Source organism: Grampus griseus, assembly GCF_964374135.1.
Source record: "Grampus griseus genome assembly, chromosome: 1".
Lineage (NCBI taxonomy): Eukaryota > Metazoa > Chordata > Mammalia > Artiodactyla > Delphinidae > Grampus > Grampus griseus.
In genome coordinates, this window is record NC_139017.1 from 146,643,517 (window position 1) to 146,665,771 (window position 22,255).

At 53.4% G+C, this 22,255-nt stretch overlaps 1 protein-coding gene across 1 annotated transcript; it reads left to right on the forward strand.

The window, feature by feature from the left end:
• Positions 1 to 1,027: 1,027 nt before the first annotated feature.
• Positions 1,028 to 16,359, forward strand: PTCH2 (patched 2). Its single transcript, XM_082675619.1, has 22 exons — positions 1,028 to 1,102; positions 1,542 to 1,734; positions 8,015 to 8,204; positions 8,312 to 8,381; positions 8,572 to 8,663; positions 9,304 to 9,499; positions 10,100 to 10,221; positions 10,370 to 10,517; positions 10,603 to 10,734; positions 10,817 to 10,972; positions 11,057 to 11,149; positions 11,427 to 11,552; positions 11,665 to 11,783; positions 11,890 to 12,238; positions 12,388 to 12,700; positions 12,792 to 12,934; positions 13,020 to 13,200; positions 13,328 to 13,608; positions 13,698 to 13,835; positions 15,107 to 15,249; positions 15,337 to 15,436; positions 15,810 to 16,359. The coding sequence occupies exons 1-22, from the start codon at positions 1,031 to 1,033 to the stop codon at positions 16,071 to 16,073; spliced, it is 3,621 nt and encodes a 1,206-aa protein (XP_082531745.1). The 5' UTR covers positions 1,028 to 1,030; the 3' UTR covers positions 16,074 to 16,359.
• Positions 16,360 to 22,255: the final 5,896 nt, after the last annotated feature.

A 22,255-nucleotide genomic window follows, 5' to 3' on the forward strand; every position in this document is an offset into this window, starting at 1 on the left:
ATGGTTGATGCATGTTCAGTTTTGGGTCTTTTTTTTTTTTTCCAGGCCACGCTGAGAGGCTTACAGTATCTTAGTTCCCCGACCAGGGATTGAACCCGTGCCCTCGGCAGTGAAAGCGCGGAGTCCTAACCACTGGACAGCCAGGGAATTCCCTCATGCTCCATTTTGAAGGCGGCCTGCCAAAACAAGAGGGCCACGTGTAAGAAGGCAGAAATACATGGAATAACATGGTGGCTTTAGGAAATTACATGTGGCTCTGCAGGGCTGTAAGGAACATGGGGTGGGTGTGAAGGAACTATGGGACGGAAGACTTTGATTAGATCCTGCAGGGCCCTGTGCTCCAAGTGGGCTTTGTGTTTTGCAGCTGTCATCAGATTCGCGTTTTAGAGAGATGACTGGCCTCAGTGGAGAGAGTGGACTGACGTGGGAGAGAATGGAGGCAGAGTTGTGAAAAGCAGTCTTTGGGTCTTGGTTGGGTCGGCCAGCAGATACCTTTTCTCAGCATTGGTCTCCCCTGACTTAACATTTGGCCAACGCATCGCCTCTCCGGGTTCTCCCTCCCTCCTCCTCCCCGAGGGCAGGCAGGCGGGCGGGCGGGGAAGCGAGGAGAGGGGTGGCCCTGCCTGGGTGGTCTCCTGCCCCGCCCCCCGCGGCGCCGTTGCCTAGCAACGGATCCGGCCGCGCAGCTCCGGGTAATTTGCCGGCGACTAAGCCAAAGGGAGGGCGTAGCCCCGGCCTTTCCCTTTTTCTTGGACTACAGACGCCTCCTCGGCACAGCGGTCGCCACCTCGAGCCGCGCCGGGCGTCGCGTAGCTGTTCCTGCACGCGGGAGGCACTCCGGCTCCGCGCCCCGGGCCCGCACCGCCCTGCACTCCTACAGCTCACGAACGCCACTGTACACCCGTACCCGCGGCTAAGCGGCCCCACTGAATTCCGACGCGGGACCTCGCGGTACGCGGGACCAGGCCAGCCTATGGGGGCGCCCAGATAACGCGGGTTGGGGGCGCCCAGGCCCCCCATCCCCGCCAGCATGGCTCGGCCGTCACCCCTTGGGGAGCTGCCCCCGGGCTACACACCCCCAGCTCGATCTGCAGCACCCCAGGTGAGTGGAGGGGAAGCCGGAAGAAGGGGCCGGGTCTAGAGACCCCAGGTCTGTCACTCGGCAAGGTGTGATGTCTCTTAAATGCCATGTGTTATTGGCCCTCGCCCGGGAAGGCTGTGTTGTGTGTCCGTGTCTTCTCCTGCTCTGCCCGGTGGGAGTAGGTGTGTCCATGTCCACCTCTGTCCACCTGAGAACAGGTGTGTGTATATGTATCCTATCTCAGAAAGGAATCTGTGCCTTCCTCAGGTGTATATTGGGTGGGAAGCAGGGAATGGAGTCAAATTTTTTCCAAGTTTGGGCCCGTGTCTGTTTAGGTCCTCTGTCTTGTATCCAGAAACCAAGAAGCTAGAGCTTGGTAGAGGGCGTAATAAGGAGAAAAGGGAAAGGTTTCATGTGTTGTTGCAGTAATGCCTGGCTGACCCTTCTCTTTCCATCCCAGATCCTAGCTGGGAGCCTTCAGGCTCCACTCTGGCTTCGTGCTTACTTCCAGGGCCTGCTCTTCTCTCTGGGCTGTGGGATCCAGAGACACTGTGGCAAAGTGCTCTTCCTGGGACTTTTGGCCTTTGGGGCCCTAGCATTGGGTCTCCGCTTGGCCATCATTGAAACAGACCTAGAACAGCTCTGGGTGGAAGGTGAGTTGTGGACACTGGCCATAGCTGCTTGGGTATGGTGAGAACAGGGTGAGGAGCTGGCTGCTGAGTTCTAGTGGGCTTTGCGCTGGGTCTGGAGGGGGCACCTGCCTTCCAGAGCCTGGGCGTCTGGGAGCCCTGCTCCCTCTCACATCCATAAATGGACATCTGCAGATGGTGGAACCCTGTGAATGGGTATATGGAACAGTTATCTGTGAGTGCGTGTGTGTTTATTTAGCATTTACTGGCAATCTTTAATATGTATTTGACTGCACTGCAGTGCTTGTAAAGGCAACTAAAACAAGACCCATCTTTCAGTAGCAAGGAAAGTAAAATAAATGCTGGAATATAATATACAATATAATACAAAGCAGAAAATGATAATGTTGTATAAAAGAAGGCAGGGAGAGATCTCATCTAACTAGGAGAATCAGAAAAGTTAGAACTAGAAGGCTGGGGAAACAGTAAATCATCTGGCAGGCCTCCAGGGAGAGGTCCCATACACCGAGGTCCCCTGCAACCATTTAGTGGGAAAGTGGCACAGAATCTGTACTTTGAGGCAACAGCAGAGTCAAATGGAACCAGATCTTCACTTCCTAATGGCAGCATTAGAGTAAAATCATTTCTTATTAATAGTTTTGACATAACTCTCTTTTGCTGGAGCCTGGTATGGCAACCCTTTAACAGAGTCCAACTCCCCTCTGTTCTTTCCTGGGAAATTTACATTTGTGGGCTCTCCCAAACCTCCCCCAGCCCTGGCCCACACCCAAAGGCAGGGCCCAGGTTAGACTCTCACACCCTTGAGTTGTTTTAAATGCTAGCAAGCCCTAGGATCCAGAGCAGATGTTTCTTGGAGCCTGCCTGCCTATTGGGCTCCCACACCCCATCCCCACCCAACCCCCCAGCCCTCTGCAGACCCTCACATATATACACACTCTAGGTCAGCCCTGGGGTCCAGAGCAGATGTTTCTCTGTGCCTGCCTGCCCCCAGCCCCAAGACAAACGTGCGCACACGCACATGCACATAGCCCCACCCACACTGCTGCTGCCTGGGTGGTCCCAAATGACTCTTGGATTTCCTGCCACAGTAGAGGCTGTCTCCCACCTCTTCTTCCTTCTCCATTCCCCAGATCTTCCCAATCTAAACACTGCTTGAACCTCCATGTTTCCTCATCCTTTCTCCTACACTCCAGCACAGGATAGGCTAGATCCCACTGGATTTTTGCTGCTCCTTGTGCGAGGGTGATATAAGAGGGTGGTAATCAATTCCTAGGTCTTTTCTCTTTATGTCAGAATGTCACTCTGGGACTTCCCTGGTGGCGCAGTGGTTAAGAATCCGCCTGCCAACGCAGGAGACACGGGTTCAAGCCCTGGTCTGGGAGGATCCCACATGCCGCGGAGCAACAAGGCCCGTGCACCACAACTACCGAGCCTGTGCTCTAGGGCCCGCGAGCCACAACTACTGAAGCCCTAGAGCCCGTGCTCTGCAACAAGAGAAGCCACTGCTATGAGAAGTGCGCACACCATAACGAAGAGTAGCCCCCGCTCAGCGCAACTAGAGAAAGCCTGTGCACAGCAACAAAGACCCAATGCAGCCAAAAATAAAAATAAATAAATTTATTTTTTAAAAAAAGACATTACTTAAAAACAAAAAAGAATATCACTCTGCCCTGTATTAGCTGGGGCTACGGGTGAGGTGAAAGCAGTGATCTTGACCTGATCTTTTCTCTGTACATCTGTCATTGAGGCTTCTTCCAACAATGCCCTAGGCAGTGAGGACTGAAGGGTATTTTCCATTCCTTTCCTGTTTTGTTAATGCAGAAAGCAAAGAAAGAAGCTAGACATTAGCTATCAGAGTTCTGGACTCTCCAGCTTTGCCGTGGTGAGATTTGGAATGTGACTTCTCCTTCCTGATCAATATTAAAGCTGAAAGACTCAGATAAATTCTCTAAAATAAAAATCACAGGGAATCCCCTGGTGGTCCAGTGGTTAGGACTCTGTGTTCTCACTGCCGAGGGCCCGGGTTTGATCCCTGGTCGGCAAACTAAGATCCCGCAAGCCAGGTGGTGTGGACAAAAAACAGAAGCAAGAAAGGAAGGAAGGAAAGAAAAGAAAAGGAAAATCACAACATGTAGCCCAATTAGTACTTACAGGAACAGTGATAGAGATGGTTTGAAACTGGAGCTGTCCCTGAAGATAAGGAACATACAGCCCTTCTGTCTGGAAGGCAGGGGACAGCCACATATCAATTGGTGGAACCACTATTCACTCAGACACCCAAGGCTGAAACCTTGAGGGTCAGCCTCAGTTCTTCTTGCTCACCTGATTGGTCACTAAACAATTAAAATTCTTCCTTCTCAGCCTCTCTCAGATCCCTCCTTTCCACACTTGCAGCTGTTGCTCTAGTTGAGGCCTGGCAGTACACTCCTGATTGTATCATTTAGCATGCTTTTAGCCACATGAAAGAGAGAGAAAGGGAAAGAGGGAGGAAGGAAGAAGAAGGCTGATTTATTATCCCCCCCAACAAGGAGTCTAGCAGTAGACAGTAGAGAAGTTCCAGCACGGATAATTCAGCAATCTAAGGACATCAGCAAGGACCCAGTTTCCTTCTATCTTTCTCCTCTGCCTTCTGCATGTTGGGCTTTTGTCCTCAGGCTTATCACCTCCTTCTCCCAAGGTGGCTGCTGCAGTGGTAGAAAAGGGAAGTCATCCCTGTCTTGCATCCCTTTTTGAAAGTGAGGAAAAATACACCACCTACCCCTCCCCACCATCCACCCCCACTGACTTCCCATTTGGTTATATACTTTGGCAAGAACTGTGTAGCATCTTATGCCTAAATCCTTCACTTGGCAAAGACGGTGGAATTACTGTGATTGACTTATTAGACTAATCAAGTTTCACCTCCTAAGGCTGGGGAAGGGCCCAGCTGCCCTGAATCATTAGGCCTTTCAGAGGATGGCCCAGGAAATCGAGGTCTATTAAGTGACTCATCTTTCCCCCTCACCTTCAAATCTGCCTCAGCACTGCCCTCCTGTGGTGCTTCTAAATCTAGCCAAGTCAGTCCCTGCTTAGAGCCCTTCCACCACTCTCTACTGGGTTTCGGGGAGTCTCCAAAACCAAGTTCAAGCTCCTTAGCATACTCTAGGCTGCTTATCCAGTTTTGTCTCTGCCTCACTCTTAGCAGCCCAGCAACACAGAGCCTCTTACAGGTACCTGCACACACTTGGTCCAGAACCCCTTTCCCTGATTTCTTTCCCTGGCCAACTCCTGTGCATCATTCACAGCTCAGCTCCAGAATATATCAGGTGATGAAGAAGCCAGGTCATCTCACTTCTCTTCTTAAAACATAACATGGCTCCCATTCCACACAGAGACAGCTTGAGTCCCTACAATAGCTTCCAGGTCCTCACATGTGAAATTTCTGGACCAAAGATTATGAACATTTCTGAGGATCCTAAAACATACTGCAGTATTGCTTTCCCCCAAATATTGTACCAAATTAAACTCCTGCAGTAGGTAAGTTAGAATGCATTCCTGTAAGCCAGCAATGAGTACTACCAATTCTTAAATTTTTGCTAATTTGGAAGATGATAATTCATTGCTATTTTAATTTGCATTTATTGGATTACCTATAAAGTGGACTCTTCTTCCATGCTGGCTAACCGGTTATATTCTCCCTTTTGTAAAGTTTTTTTTTTCCCCCCACAGTTCAGTGGCTTTTATTTATTTATTTATTTTAACATCTTTATTGGAGTATAATTGCTTTACAATGGTGTGTTAGTTTCTACTTTATAACACAGTGAATCAGCTATATATATACATATGTCCCCGTATCTCTTCCCTCTTGCACCTCCCTCCCACCCTCCCTATCCCACCCCTCTAGGTGGTCACAAAGCACCGAGCTGATCTCCCTGTGCTATTCGGCTGCTTCCCACTAGCTATCTGTTTTACATTTGGTAGTGTATATATGTCCATGCCACTCTCTCACTTCATCCCAGCTTACCCTTCCCCCTCCCCATGTCCTCAAGTCCATTCTCTACGTCTGCGTCTTTATTCCTGCGTCTTTATATCCTTCCCCTAAGTTCTTCAGAGCGATTTTTTTTTTTTTAGATCCCATATATATGTGTTAGCATACGGTATTTGTTTTTCTCTTTCTGACTTACTTCACTCTGTATGACAGACTCTAGGTCCATCCACCTCACTACAAATAACTCAATTTCATTTCTTTTTATGGCTGAGTGATATTCCATTGTATATATGCGGCCCTTTTGTAAAGTTTTCAACAAATGTGATGATTTTGACGTCTCCTTCCCCTGTTCCCCCTGCTTCTTCCCCACTCACTTACAGTCTCTTTTTCTCTCCAGTTCTTTCTCATTTTTCCATCATATCATTTCTCTCCCAGCAGCCATTGAATAATAACTCCATATCTGTACCTACTGTGTTCTGGACAACTTCCTAAGTACTTTGCTCACATTGATTCTAATTCTACCAAGGTAGGCATTTCTCCATTTCACAGATGAGAACATTGGGGGTCAGAGAGACTAAATAATCTACTCAAGCACAGACCAAGCATCAGAGCCAAGACCCAAAGCCAGGTCTGTCCAGAGCCTTTGTGCCCCCCCCCCGCCCCATCTCTTCTTGCCTCACAATACATCCTAGTGCATCTGTCCTCCTATCTGTCATCATCATCGTCAGCGAAGACTTATCTTTTTCTCTTCCTCATTTTCTCTGAGGATTCCTTATTCTCTTTGATGCCGTGTTTTTTTTTTTTTTTTGGCCACGCAACGTGGCTTGCAGGGATCTTAGATCCCTGACCAGGGATCGAACCCATGCCCTCGGCAGTGAGAGTGCAGAGTCTCAACCACTGGACCTCCAGGGAATTCCCTTGATGCTGTATTTTAAATTGTGCTTGTCTCTTTCTCTTGCTTTCTTATTAGCTCTGTCCGGGTTCTTTCTTTCTGCCATGCCTCCTTCCCCTCAGCAAACTCACTTACTGCGAGGAGCCTACCTCTGCCCTCCCCTCCTGTCCCTCCTTGTGGCAGCTCTGGCCCAAGCCTGATGAAATAAACACTGCAGTACGGACCTACTGCAGAGGAGTGGGTAGTCAGGAAAGGAAGAAAAAGAGTAGGTGGAATTGCCAGCAGAGAAGGCAGGATGATGGCTGTGTGAGACTGTTGTGGGGATGGGAGGTGTGAGCATATGGGTGAATCTGTGATGGGGAGTTACCAAGGGTTTGGGGCTCGCATGAGTGAGGGGATTGTGTGGGTTTGGAAAAGAGATTGGGGAGCATGATAATCCCAGGTGGGGCTGGAGTCTCAGAGAAGCAGTCCGTTGGGCCCCAAGGGTGGCAGTGACCTACAGGAAGAGGCCCCAGATGGGTTGAAGCAAGATTATGGGTCTAAGACCAGGCCAAGTCCACAAAGCCTCCGGGGTGGTTTGGGCCTGGCCCTCGCCTCCCCCAAACCACAGTCAGGTCATAGCATCCCTCACAGCATCCCCACCTCCCCAGATCCCAGGTACAGAGCTGGCCTCCATGGCCAGTGCAATGCAGGACTTGATCAAGGAGATGAAGGCAGGCCTGGCGCTGGGACTCCCTGTTGTCTGAACAGAGAGACTGGTGAAAGGGATCTTTTTCCCCAGGCCCGCTTTGATGTCACCTCTGCCAGGATCCAGGAGTGCTTCCATGAGTGGAAGCAGTATGTTGGCAGCATCACACTGAAAGACCGTCTGACCCTCCCCCGCACCTGTGCCACCACAGAGCCATTATTGCCAGGCACACCCCACCCCTTTGCAGAGCAGTTTGCAGAAAAGTGTCTGTCCAGTGCCTGGGACAACCTGAACTAGGAACCAGCCCCAGCGCTAGACCTGTTCTTTTAGGAGACCCTCCAAGGGCAGCCTCCCTATTGGCCCCTCTGTCCCTCCTTCTCCTCCCCACCAGAGTAGAGAGGGACTGAGTGAGGGCTCCCTTACCAGGACACCCCCAGAACCCCACCCTGGCCCAGCTCATGTTGATCTCTCGTTTTAAAGTTATTTGCTCCAAACCCAGCCAGCCGGGTTCATGCTTAAACCTTAGGTCCCACAAGAATTCCACAGAGCCACACAGCTGGACCTCTCCACTCCAGATTCCAAGCAGAGGGCCAGGAGCCTGGGAGTCAGCATGGCCATCAGGGAGAAGCTTCCCCCACTTGTCCTGGGAGGCCTCTGTGGGTTAGGGTCCCATGTCCCCCAGAGCTCTGATCCACTGAGGCTCTTTCCCCCCAGCTTTCTCTCTCTGCTCTGGCAGCGGGCAGCCGGGTGAGCCAAGAGCTGCAATACACCAAGGAGAAGCTGGGGGAGGAGGCTGCGTACACCTCCCAGATGTTGATACAGACCCCGCGCCAGGAGGGGGAGAACGTCCTCACACCTGAGGCACTTGGCCTCCACCTCCAGGCAGCCGTCACCGCCAGTAAAGTGCAAGTATCACTCTATGGAAAGTGAGTCTGGCTGAGCCCCTGAGCAGCTGGGGGTGAGAGGTGCTGCAGCAGGGCTGGAGCGGGAATCCCCCTCTTCTGCTGATGTCCTGTGCCCCTGGCTATTGCAGGTCCTGGGATTTGAACAAAATCTGCTACAAGTCAGGAGTTCCCCTAATTGAAAATGGAATGATTGAGCGGGTGAGTATCCTGAGCTGTTCTCTGAGACTAGGTAGAGGTGGAGCCTTTTCTGCAGTAAGGGAGGGCTTGGAGAGACGGGGAAGGGGGAGGTGGCGTCGGGAGGTGGGGGCATTGCAGAGGGCATCCTACAAAGGTCATGGAGAAAAGAGCCCAGGGACAGGACTGATATGGCCTGGGATGTCCCTGGCAGATGATTGAGAAGCTGTTTCCCTGCGTGATCCTCACCCCCCTCGACTGCTTCTGGGAAGGAGCCAAACTCCAAGGGGGCTCTGCCTACTTGCCGTGAGTGCTGCCACAGCTGCTCCCAGGGCCCTGCTTCATCCCCTGCCAGGAACTCCCCAGCAGAAAGGAGGGTGGGAGTAAAGATGATGATCAAAAGCTCACCCAGGGCCTAATTACCTCCCAGGCCAGGGTCAGCGCACCGGCAGCCTCAGGGCTCTCTCCACATCCCCCTTCGCCTCACCTCCGAAGGAGAGGCAGACCTGTCTTATTTAGACAAAACACGAAGATCTGTAAGATCTGAACAAAGGACGGAAAAGATCCCCAGAAAGACTTTGCCAGGGAGACTTAACTAGGTGTCAGCTCAGCTGTGACCCAGGCCAGAAAGAAAACCTGTTATAAGCAGGTGCCTATATGGTTATGTATTAGATCCAAGGATAGACGGTTTGGGAAGGAATGCAATGGGGCTTTTCTGGGCCTTTTCATTGTGTTAAGTACCATCTGTCTTGAGGTCCATCTCAGCCCCGGTATCTGTCCACAGCTCACTGCAGCAGCCTGCTGGGCTGAGCCTTGCCCACCCTCCACACAGAGGGACAGATGAGCAGCTAGGAGGAGGGTGGGCTACTACATGGGTCCCATCGCAGTGGTTTGGAGGGTGGGCATTGATCCTTGATCCTCACCAACTGTGAGCTCTCCCCTGCAGGGGCCGCCCCGACATCCAGTGGACCAACCTGGATCCAGAGCAGCTGCTGGAGGAGCTGGGCCCCTTTGCCTCCCTTGAGGGCTTCCGGGAGCTGCTAGACAAGGCACAGGTGGGCCAGGCCTACGTGGGGCGGCCCTGTCTGCACCCTGACGACCTCCACTGCCCATCTAGTGCCCCTAACCATCACAGCAGGCAGGTGGGTTCCAGCCAGGTCTGCCAGGGACAGGTTATTTTCCTTCCCTTTCCCCTCATATGTTCCCCTGTTCTAGGAGAGAGCAGACTGCTCTGTGCTCTGCCCCCCATTTCCTGGACGTTGTTACCCTGGCCCCACTGTGCTAGACACCTAGAGGGTTCCATTCCCATTCAGCTCTGCTAAAGAACCCTCAAGTGGCCTATGAATCCCTTTGTCCTTTCCTAAGCCCAGAAAGGCTGGACTTCATCAAAATACACGTTTACAGGGAAACAGGACAAATTAGCTAAGCACGAGTATCATACCTAATTTCCTGAGTGTCTGTGTGGCCCTGTGTACGTGGACCTTTTTCCAAAACCACCAAAGTTATGCCAGCTCCTCTCCGCAGCCTGTCTCTAGGCCTCTGCTCCCTCTTGTGGCCTCCTCTCTGCAGGACACTAGCTGCTCCCTTACAGAGTAGGCAAGAGGCTCAGCAGAACAGTTTTCTGCACTCCAGGTCCACAGAGCTCCGTGGCAAGCATGGTTCCTGGAGGTTCCAGCCCAGAGACACCCAGTTATCCAAAACCAGGGCCTTGAGTAATGAGCCCCTCCGCTGTCCCCCTCCAGGCTCCCAATGTGGCTCAGGAGTTGAGCGGGGGCTGCCATGGCTTCTCCCACAAGTTCATGCACTGGCAGGAGGAACTGCTGCTGGGAGGCATGGCCAGAGACCCCCAAGGACAGCTGCTGAGGTAGGGCCTCCCCTGGGAGTTGGTAAGGGCACCCCAGGTATGGGGAGCCACACCCTGATGCCAGGCAACTCTGGCAAAAGCCCCTTGCACACCCCCTCCTGAGTGTTCAGACCAGCTCTGACCCCTACTTCTCCTGTACCCCAACCAGGGCAGAGGCCCTGCAGAGCACCTTCCTGCTGATGAGTCCCCGCCAGCTCTACGAGCACTTCCGGGGCGACTACCAGACACACGACATCGGCTGGAGCGAGGAGCAGGCCGGCACGGTGCTGCAGGCCTGGCAGCGGCGCTTTGTGCAGGTCGGCATGGAGGCGTGGAGGTGGCGAGCGCGGCGCCCTGAGGCCGCTGCCACCTCCTGCCCCTCACACCGCCCTGTCTCTCCAGCTGGCGCAGGAGGCCCTGCCTGGGAACGCGTCCCAGCAGATCCACGCCTTCTCCTCCACCACCCTGGATGACATCCTGCACGCCTTCTCTGAAGTCAGCGCTGCCCGCGTGGTGGGAGGCTACCTGCTCATGGTGGGTCCTCCTGGCACCTTGTCCCCCACCACCGGCCCCCACCCTGGGAGGCCCTATCCAAGACTGCCCTCTCTCCCCACAGCTGGCCTACGCCTGCGTGACAATGCTGCGGTGGGACTGTGCTCAGTCCCAGGGTGCTGTGGGCCTCGCCGGGGTGCTGCTGGTGGCCCTAGCGGTGGCCTCGGGCCTCGGGCTCTGCGCCCTGCTCGGCATCGCCTTCAATGCCGCCACTACCCAGGTACGTCAAGACTGCGGGGCAGACTTGGGGGCCGATGGCCCAGGCTGCCCGGTTCCTCCAGCTGCCCACCCCGTGCCCCTCCAGGTGCTGCCCTTCTTGGCACTGGGCATTGGCGTGGATGACATATTCCTGCTGGCACATGCCTTCACAGAGGCTCCACCTGGCACCCCTCTCCAGGTGAGGCCTCGTCCTCCAGCCTGGGCTCATCTGAGGCAGTGCTGCGTAGGGGCTCAGAGCCTCTTGGTTTGAGTGACCTTGGGCTGGTAATTAACCTCTCTGTGCCTCGTTTCCTCATCCGTGAACAGGGGTAATAATAGTGCTTGTGTCGTAAGGGTTGTAGTGAGGATCGGTGAGGTAATCCAAGTCGAGTACTTAGAACAGTACGATAAATATTAACTGCTATGAGGCTCCTTTCCCCCCCTCTGCCGTCCTTCACACTGCCTTGTCCTGACAGGAGCGCACAGGTGAGTGTCTGCAGCGCACAGGCACCAGCGTTGCACTCACGTCCATCAACAACATGGTCGCCTTCTTCATGGCTGCCCTAGTTCCCATCCCTGCACTGCGGGCCTTCTCCTTGCAGGTGAGGAGGGCCACACAGACACTCACCTCACAGACGGGGCCCGGGCTCAGGGTGAGCATGGAGCCGGAGCAGGCTTCATCCAGGCTTTGTGCCCCTCCTGTCCATCCCGCAGGCGGCAGTAGTGGTTGGCTGCAACTTTGCAGCCGTGATGCTTGTCTTCCCAGCGGTCCTCAGCCTGGACCTGCACCGGCGCCACTGCCAGCGCCTTGATGTGCTCTGCTGCTTCTCTAGGTATCCCTAACCCACCAGACCATCCTTCCTTGGCCCCATCCCGTCCTGTCGCTTCAGCAGCATTTCCAGGCACAGACCCATCACGCTCTCTCTCTGCCTCTTCCAGCCCCTGCTCTGCTCGGGTGATTCAGATTCTGCCCCAGGAGCTGGGGGATAGGACAGTACCAGTGGGCATTGCTCACCTGACTGCCACTGTTCAGGCGTTTGCGCACTGTGAAGCCAGCAGCCAGCATGTGGTCACCATCCTGCCTCCCCAAGCCCACCTGGTGCCCCCACCTTCTGACCCACTGGCCTCTGAGCTCTTCAGCCCAGGAGGGTCAACACGGGACCTTCTAGGCCAGGAGGAGGGGACAAGGCAGAAGGCAGCCTGCAAGTCCCTGCCCTGCGCCCGCTGGAATCTTGCCCATTTCGCCCGCTCTCAGTTTGCACCCTTGCTGCTCCAGTCCCACACCAAGGTAAGCCTCCAGGCCCAGGCAGGTCAAGGTGAGACACAGCAGAGGCTTCTTAGGTATCTCTGGGCCCCAAGAAGGGACGAGGGCTTAGCCCAGCATCTGAGGGCCCAAGGGTATCCCTGGGCCTCCAGCTTGGTTGCCGTTTCCCACAGGCCATGGTGCTGGTACTTTCTGGGGCTCTTCTGGGCCTGAGCCTCTATGGATCGACCTTGGTGCAGGATGGGCTGGCCCTGACAGATGTGGTGCCTCGGGGCACCAAGGAGCATGCCTTCCTGAGCGCCCAGCTCAGGTACTTCTCTCTGTACGAGGTGGCCCTGGTGACACAGGGTGGCTTTGACTACGCCCACTCCCAACGCGCCCTCTTTGATCTGCACCAGCGCTTCAGTTCCCTCAAGGCAGTGCTGCCCCCACCGGCCACGCAGGCACCCCGCACCTGGCTGCACTATTACCGCAACTGGCTACAGGGTGAGAGGCAAGGAGACCGGCAGGGAGGGCTGCGGCCAGCAGGAGCTCCCAGAGCTCCAGGCCAACCGGACCCCACCCTGTTTTCTCCCAGGAATCCAGGCTGCGTTTGACCAGGACTGGGCTTCTGGGCGCATCACCCACCACTCATACCGCAATGGCTCTGAGGATGGGGCCCTAGCCTACAAGCTGCTCATCCAGACCGGGGATGCCCAGGAGCCTCTTGATTTCAGCCAGGTTAGGAGAGGACTGGAAGGGTCAGGGAGCACCCTGGGGCTCCAGGCCCCATGGGCCCAGCCTTCAGCTCTCTCTGCCTCTGCAGCTGACCACAAGGAAGCTGGTGGACAAGGACGGGCTGATTCCACCTGAGCTCTTCTACGTGGGGCTGACCGTGTGGGTGAGCAGTGACCCTCTGGGTCTGGCAGCCTCACAAGCCAACTTCTACCCCCCACCTCCCGAGTGGCTGCATGACAAGTACGACACCACCGGGGAGAACCTTCGCAGTGAGTCCCAGGGGAGCCCGCAGAGCCTAGGTCTGGGCCCACACGGGCCCTACCCTAAGGCCCTGCCCACTGCTCCCGGTGCTTACTGGCCACCCCTCCCTCTCCCTCCGTCCCCTCCCCTCCACAGTCCCGGCGGCCCAGCCCCTGGAGTTTGCCCAGTTCCCCTTTCTACTGCACGGACTCCAGAAGACTGCAGACTTCGTGGAGACCATTGAGGGGGCCCGGGCAGCGTGTGCCGAGGCAGGCCAGGCTGGGGTGCGCGCCTACCCCAGCGGCTCCCCCTTCCTCTTCTGGGAGCAGTATCTGGGCCTGCGGCGCTGCTTCCTGCTGGCGGTCTGCATCCTGCTGGTGTGCACTTTCCTCGTCTGCGCCCTGCTGCTGCTCAACCCCTGGGCAGCTTCCCTCATAGTGAGTCCTTGCAGGGGTGGGGCTGGAGAGACCCATAGCTCCCCACCCTGCCCTGCCCAGGAGCCCTGGGTGAGCCCTGCCCTCCCCAGGTACTGGTCCTGGCAGTGATGACCGTGGAGCTCTTTGGCATCATGGGTTTCCTGGGCATCAAGCTGAGCGCCATCCCCGTGGTGATCCTTGTGGCGTCTGTAGGCATTGGTGTCGAGTTCACGGTCCATGTGGCTCTGGTGAGCACAGGCACTAGGGGAGGGGTGGGCCAGCTGATTTGGTATTCAACAAATATTGATCAAGCACCTACTGTGTGCTAGGTACTATTTAAGAACTGAGGAGATAAGAGCACTACAGACGGGCTTTACCTTCAAGGAGCTTATTCTAGAGCATAGAGATAAGCAATAAACATGTAAACAAACAAATAAATAAGCAGCCATTTCAGTAGAGAGGAGGGACAAAGGCCTGACCAGAAAGGGGGGAGGACAGAATGGAAGGTGAGAAAATGGGAACCAACAATTCTTTTGGATGGATTTACAGTGAAGAGGATCAGAGAAATGGGGTGGTGGCTGGATGGCAAGATCCCACCAAGACAGAGATATTAGAACAGAGGCAGGCAGGCCTCTCTCACAGCCTCATGGTCTCTGGCAGGGGAAGAGTGTGGGTGGGGTGGGGGGCGTGGACCAGCTGGCAGCTCCGGCACAGACCTGGCCAGACCCCGCAAACAGCTCCCTTCTTTCTTCCCCCATAAAAGCCTTATTATTTTTCTGCTTATAAGAATAATATATACTCCTTGGGAGACAAAAAATGTCAGCATGCTGGAAAGTAGAAAGAATTAGAAATCCTCTGAAATGCCACCCCTAGAAGTTATCACTTTGGTGTCCATCCTTCTAGACCAGGGGTTGGCAAACTTTTTTCTGTAAAGGACCAGATAGTAAATATTTTAGGCTTGGCAGGCCATATCGTCTCTGTGGCAACTCTGCCGGGGTAGCCCAAAAGCATCCATAGATACTATGTGCACGAATGGGTGTGGCTGTGTTTCAACAAAACTTTATTTACAAAAAAACGTGGGACAGGGCTTCCCTGGTGGCGCAGTGGTTGGGAGTCCGCCTGCCGGTGCAGGGGACGCAGGTTCGTGCCCCGGTCCGGGAGGATCCCGCATGCCGCGGAGCGGCTGGGCCCGTGAGCCATGGCCGCTGAGCATGCGCGTCCGGAGCCTGTGCTCCGCAGCGGGAGAGGCCACAGCAGTGGGAGGCCCGCGTACCACAAAAAAAAAAAAAAAAAAAAAACGTGGGACAGACTGTAGTTTGCCAGCCTATTCTAGACATCCCTGCGTCTCACTCATCTATACAGTGTTACCTATATGGACTCGTGCTTGCGTTCTGGGCACCTCCCAGGGACTCGGTTCACCTGGCCTTCTGTGGGCCAAGGCATGGGTGAGCCCTGGGGACACAGATGAGCTGGCCGTGGTTGGCCAAGGAGCAGCTCCAGGACCACTTTATTCCCTTAGGGCTTCCTGACCTCCCAGGGTAGCCGGAACCTCCGGGCTGCCCGGGCCCTAGAGCACACATTGGCCCCGGTGACCGATGGGGCCGTCTCCACATTGCTGGGTCTGCTCATGCTTGCTGGTTCCAACTTTGACTTCATTGTAAGGTAGGGGAGGGCTCGGGGCAAGGAGGCAGGGCTGGCCTGCACTGGCTGCAGGACCTGCCCAGACTGACCGGCCTCACACACCCCCAGGTACTTCTTCGTGGTGCTGACAGTACTCACACTCCTAGGCCTCCTCCATGGGCTCGTGCTGCTGCCTGTGCTGCTGTCCATCCTGGGCCCCCCACCAGAGGTGACCACCCTCCTTCTGCTCCCAGCCCAGGGGATGGGGTGGGACAGAGCCAGGGCAAAATGCCCTCAGCGGCCAACAGACAGGGCTCAACTCACAGGGACCCCTCCCCATAAGTACCACCAACTGAAGGTGGCAGCCTCCCCCTTTGCCCAGACATCATGTCCCTACCCTTCAGCCCTCCTGACTTCTTCATGGGACCCACCTTAGCCATTTAGGTGCAGGGTTTGCCCCAGACCTCGACATCCTGTCCCTTGTCAGCTCTCATATCCTGCTGGAAGCTGCCAAAGACCCCAGCTTCCCAACCAGGGAGGTGCTGAAGGGGGCTGCGTCCCCAGTAGCCCCTGGGCTCACTGGGGCTGGTGTCTCCCCCAAGGTGGTACAGATGTACAAGGAGAGCCCGGAGGTCCTGAGCCCACCAGCTGCACAAGGAGGAGGGCTCAGGTGGGGGGTAGCCCCCACCCTTCCCCAGAGCTTTGCCAGAGTGACTACCTCCATGACCGTGGCCCTCCGCCCACCCCCACTGCCTGGTGCCTACGTCCACCCGGCCTCTGAAGAGCCTACTTGGTCCCCTGCTGCCACACCAGCTGCCAGTGGCTCCAGCAACCTCAGTTCTAGGGGACCATGTCCAGCCATCTGATGAAAGAGCAGCTGAAGCGTGGAGACCCTGTTCAGGCCACATGAAGGCACTGGGAAGCCATGGGGGGTTATTGAATGCAGGGCGGACTCCTGGAGAGCCCTGCTGCTGCTGCTGTCTGCCTCCATCTCCCCGACCCAGCCATCACAGACCTCCCTGAGATCCACACTAAGCCACCACCCTCTAGGCTGTGAGCAGCCTTGCACACCCGGGTGCTCCGTGCCTGTGCCCGTGACTGGGTGGGGTGAAAGCCAGCAAGCACTTCAGGCTGCAGTGCAGCCCTGTCCCCCCTCCCACCCCGCCCTGCTGCCCCCAGCAGACCAAGCCTGAGGGATCCTCTAGCACCCTTCTCCAGTCCTGGTCCCCCACTGCTTGCTGACTTCTGGGTAGGCTCTCTGTATCCCTGCCCACCTCTTACCACATAAATTATTTATATGGAGATGTTTATTTTTGTAGTTTGTATAGATGTTAGCTATGCTGAAAGTTTTATTTTTAAAAGTGAAATATATTCTATATGAACTCATCTCAAATGACTTTGGCGCTTTGTTTTCAGATAGAGCTGTGAGTTTGCAAGTGGAGGCATCGGGGCAGGTCGTGGGGCTACCCTAGTCCTTGGTGTGTTTTTTCACCTGGCACGTGAAGATGATGTTCAGCCAATGTGTTGGTCATATACATGGTAACAGGGTCTGGCTGAAGTGCTTAGTACACAAAGCGATACAAACGTTTTTGATGTCAAACCCCACCGTGTGGCTTTCAGAGCCATCATAAGCCAGCCTTGTGCACCTCTCCAGACTCATCACCCACCTTCCTTTGTGAGCGGCATGGGGGGATGGGCAGAGGGACACAGCCAGGCAACAGGTGAGAGGAGAAGTGGAAGCAGATCAAGAAAGCGTCTGAGGGAATTCCCTGGCGGTCCAGTGCTTAAGACTTGGGCACTCTCATTGCTGGCCCGGGCCTGGGTTAGATCCCTGGTTGAGGAACTAAGATCCCACAAGCCATACAGCCAAAATAAAAAAAAAAAGAAGAAGAAGGTGGCCGATTGAAACACAGATGGGGATAGCAGGGAGGTATTTTAGGAGTTTTGTGCCCAGACCAACCTCCAAGGCAGAGGCCTCTGCAAGTCAGCAGTCAGCTTGGCGCCCCAGAGGCATCTTTGGCCAGACAGCTAGGGGATCAGTAGGGGCACTGCTGAAATTGAGGTTGCATTAGCAACCAGTGAGGCTCTGTATTTAAGCTGTTTGTTCTGTGAATGTTGAACAGGCCCACTATACAGAGGCCTGGACGATTCTGGCCACACCCCTGGGTGTAGAGTGCAGAGTCTCATCTGACGCGCGAGGTGGGGGAGGCCTTTTATTGCCCTTCTCCAATTATCCCAGGGCTCGGTCTCAACTGACACACATACACACCCTGGGTTCCAGCCACCCACTCACCAGGAACGATCCCACCCCCAGAGTGCTGCATTCTCACACTCCACCCCACCAGGCCAAAGGCCAGAAAATCATGTTCTGACCAAAAGTGGGCAGGGAGGTGGCGGGGGAGGGGGAAGACTTCTGCAGCTGAATCAACACTAAGATGCTTGAGAAGATTTAAGAGAAGCAGGCGGTTGGCCTGGAACCTAGAGTAGGGGATGCATCCAGGATGCCCAAGGGATGGACACTGGATTTGGAGCCAGTAGTGTTTGGGTCACTTTGGAGGGGCTTTTGGGTAGAGCAGGAGAGCTCACCAGGCTGGAATAGTGCAAAAGATGTCACTCCATCGGTGCCACTTACCAGCTGAGTGACCTGGAAAAGTCAGAGAACCTCTCTGAGCCTCAGCGTCTTCATCTGTGAAATGGGAAGATTAGAGCCTATCTTGTAGGGTACTAGTTTTTCCTTTCAGGATTTTAAATGAAATATTTATGTAAGACATCACCCGGCTTCTCATAGGTGCTCTCTATTTCTGTAGTTTGTGGGATATTAGCTATGCTGAAAGTCTGTGCTCCAACTGCATGCTTAGTGAATAACCCTGAAACATTGCCCAGTGTCCTGGTGTGGCAGCAGCTGAAGGATTCCAGCCAGTTGGAGCCGGACCACCCCAGGAATGGTCAGTTCCGGGGCACTGACCACAGCCAGTCTTGGGGGCAAGTCCCAGTGTTTGCAGGACAGCCCACCCTGCGTGGCAGTGCACACTATTCAGCCCCGTTCATGGCTCCCCATCACTGATATCACAAGATCAAAGCCAACCCCTTTCCAGGCCTAACTCCATCTAGCCTCTGCCATCATCCCAGCTCTCTCAGGACAGCGACTGGCTGGATTCACATCCTCATTCAGACACACCACACTCTACTCCAGACAGACTGATTACTTTCTATGTTCCCCACCCATAACTTCACAGAGGGCATTCCCTCTGCGGAGAACACGTTTCCACCTCCCATAAACCCGAACCATCCTTCCAGATAATTTGGATGCCATCTCCTCCAGAAGGGGTGGTGACCTGCCTCCTATATGGTCCCAAAGTCCCTGAGTGTCTGTGCTTGACCGTTTCTGCTTCTGTCCCTAGAACAGGGTTGGGGGCGGGTGGGGGGAGGGGTGGTCCCTGAGGGTACCGAATGGTAGGACTTAACCTCAGCCTGGGTAAGGAAGCGCCGGCTCCCGGGAGGACCCACAGCGACGAGAGAGCGCTGCAGCCCTGGGGTCCCCACGGTGCCGCCCTGCCTGGCCAGCGGCTGGTGTCGCCCAGCTGCCGGAACGGCCTGCGATTTGCATACCCATGGTGCACCACGAAAAGACAGTTTCACGCTGCTTGAGTTCCCCCCACGGGGTTTGTCCACTGTTGCAGGGGACAGTGCCTATTAGAAATCTATGGTCTGTGTAAATCCCACGCAGGGAGCGCGAACTGCGCAGGAGCGGAGCAACCATAACTGAGCTGAGTGTTACGTTGTTCTGGGAGTGTTCCAAGCGTAAGCGAGTAACCATGTTGTGGTTTTTCTTCAGATCGTATAGGATTTTCGCCTTTTACTGAAGATTTCCAGGGAGGGAAACAGTTTTGAGAGTTTGTTTTATTTTTTGAGGTTGCGTATTTTAGTGGGGGTACATATTGGAGTTAAAAAAACGAGAAGTTAATGTTTGATCCTGTGTTTTAACAACTTGTCTGTAATTACCCGGGGGAATTTAGACAAAGGCTCGTGTCGGATGTTGGAGTTCCTTTCCAATTATTCACTTCGTTTTGCGAAGTGTGCCTCTTTTACTATTCTGCTGGTTTCTCTCCAAGGCTTCGCAGTAGGTGATGAAGTTGACGAAATAAAGGAAGGCGTGAAAAAGCACTGAACGTTTTTGGTCGACATATAGCGACACAAATCAAGCGCAACAGTGTTCATTTCCAATCAGGCTTATTGGTTCCCTTCCCAAAAATAGCAGAGGAGGCAGTTTGGTCAGATTGTTCCCGTTCAATGCTCGCTCGATGCCAGTTTTCCGTGTAAATATACACGGTTCCTTCTCTTAAGGAGCTTAAGTTTTTGGTGAAATCAAGAACTAAAAAAACAAAAAAAAATGGGTACATAATACAGGATCTCAGTGAAAAGTGCTCCACAGCAAGAGCATTACTGAGAGGACAGGGCTAGCTAGCAAATGTGGTTCTCTTGTTCCTGGGTCTTAGATCTACCTCACGGTAGGGGAGGTTACCTAGATCTGTGGCTTTAAGTAAGTATCATCTCCTACCTGGTGTCCTCCGAATTCACAGCCATCAGCTGCTCCCACTGACTCTCATATTCAAAGTATATGCTTCACGCAACCGCATACGTTTTACTTCCTCCAGTGCTAGCAAGCTGCTCCAAGAGTTCTTGGATTCCGGCAATAGCCTCCCAGCCCCCGCCTCACTCCCTTGACCGTCTTTGTCCCAATCCTCCACACAAAGGCCAAGTAATCGTTTAAAATGTAAATCCGATCACACCACCACGTCGCTGTGTAACATGTTTTTTCTTCAGAGTACAAACCCGCCCCGGAATATCATACATGCATTTCTTTACTTGTCTGCTCTTTCTCCTCCTAGAATGTAGGTTCTGTGAGGCAGAGACTTTACCTGATTTGTCCTCTGATAGATCCCATGACCCTAAATCAATGTCTAGCACATGAACACTCAATGAATATTTGTGTAACAAGTGAATGAAGAGATTTATTTTCTAAACACATGTACTGTCCCACTACAGTCCTAAGCACTTTACAAAATTAATCTTCCTGAGAACCTAAATAGATTCTATTTTTATCTCCATTTTATAAACAAAGAAACTGAGGCATAGAAAGTTAAATAGCCTCAATCAAATCACAAAGCCAGAAAATGATGGAGCTGAGATTCAAACCCAGGCAGCTTGGCTCCAGAAGAGGCATTCTCTTCATCACTGCGCTACTTAGCGATGGGGTTCAGGACATGCTATCCTAAAATATGGCACCTCCACATATTATTTTAAGCTGAAGGAGTTTGAGAAAACAGGAAAGTCATTCTGACCTCCTCACTCCCTCAATGCCCGACACACACACACACCCCATGAAACAGGTCATAAAACTCTCAAGTGAGAGCTGCCCTTAGTATACCGAGAGGAAGGGAGCATCATCTCCAAGGACAAGGAGACTCTGAGAAGAATTCTAAAGAGCAAGTCTTGCTAAATTCCCCCCCAGATTACTACCCTTTAACCTAGCATAAAAATACTCAGGCTTAACTGTTTCTTTTGGTCTTCATTTCCTTATGAAGGCTCCCATGTCACGTAAAAACTTACATTAAATAAATTTGTAGGGACTTCCCTGGTGACGCAGTGGTTAAGAATCCGCCTGCCAATGCAGGGGACACGGGTTCGAGCCCTAGCCTGGGAAGATCCCACATGCCGCAGAGCAACTAAGCCTGTGCGCCACAACTACTGAGGCTGCACTCTAGAGCCCGCGAGCCACAACTAGTGAGCCCTTGTGCCACAACTACTGAAGCTCGCACGCCTAGAGCCCATGCTCCACAACAAGAGAAGCCACCACAATGAGAAGCCTGAGCAATGCAACGAAGAGTAGCCCCCGCTCACCACAACTAGAGAAAGCCCACTCGCAGCAACGAAGACCCAAAGCAGCCAAATAAAAATAAATAAATAAATTTATTTTTTAAAAACATTGTATGCTTTTCTCCTGTTAATTGTTTTTGTCAGTTTAATCTTCAGATCCAGCCAAGGACCTGAAGAGGAGCAAGGAAAACTTTTTCTTCTCAATATTACCTTTTCTTTCAGCAAAATGAATCATGCTCTACTTGGTCTGCTCTGTGCTTTTCTTACCAGAAGTCATGGATTTCTTTTTTTGTTGTTTTTTAATTTTAGCTGCGCTGAGTCTTTGTTACAGCGCACGGGCTCTTCGTTGCGGCACACGGGCTTCTCGTGCAGGCTTAGTTGCTCCGCGGCATGTGGGATCTTAGTTCCCAAACAGGGGTGGCACCCACATCCCCTGCATTGGAAGGCGGATTCTTAACCACTGGACAACCAGGGAAGTCCCAATCATGGGTATTTTTTAATATCACTGTAGGAATATACCATAGTTAATTTAACCAGTCCTCTAGGTTAAACCAGTCCTCTAGGACTAGTTTGTCTTCAATTTTCATTATCCAAACAAAGTGGTACTGAGGGTAACCACATTTTCAGTCTTGAGAAATAATAGCAAATAACTATTTTTAATCCACGCACAATATATTTTTACATAAAATCCCTGAGAAAGAAGAATATTTTTTTCCAATTAGGGACTTCCCTGACGGTCCAGGGTTAAGACTCTGCACTTCCACTGCAGAGGGCACGGGTTCGATCCCTGGTTGGGGAACTAAGATCCCACAAGGAGAGAGGCACAGCCAAAAAAAAAAAAAAAAGTTAATTGTCCCTAATTTCACACTGATAGTATCTTTTTCTTTTTCTTTTTTTTGGCTGCATTGGGTCTTTGTTGCTGCACGCGGGCTCTCTCTAGTTGCGGTGAGCGGGGGCTACTCTTCGCTGCGGTGCGGGGGCTTCCCATTGTGTTGGCTTCTCTTGTTGCAGAGCACGGGCCCTAGGAGCGTGGGCTTCAGTAGTTGTGGCACGCGGGCTCAGTAGTTGTGGCTCATGGGCTCTAGAGCGCAGGCTCAGTAGTTGTGGCGCACAGGCTTAGCTGCTCCGCGGCATGTGGGACCTTTCCGGACCAGGGCTTGAACCCGTGTCC

What these genes read in the sequence shown, in the direction of transcription:
- PTCH2 (XM_082675619.1), top strand. Translation starts at nt 1,031, where the DNA reads ATGGCTCGGCCGTCACCCCTTGGGGAGCTGCCCCCGGGCTACACACCC. An exon ending in AAAATGGAATGATTGAGCGG is followed by an intron (nt 8,382 to 8,571) that starts GTGAGTATCCTG and finishes TGTCCCTGGCAG; the next exon opens with ATGATTGAGAAGCTGTTTCC. An exon ending in GTGCTCTGCTGCTTCTCTAG is followed by an intron (nt 11,784 to 11,889) that starts GTATCCCTAACC and finishes TGCCTCTTCCAG; the next exon opens with CCCCTGCTCTGCTCGGGTGA.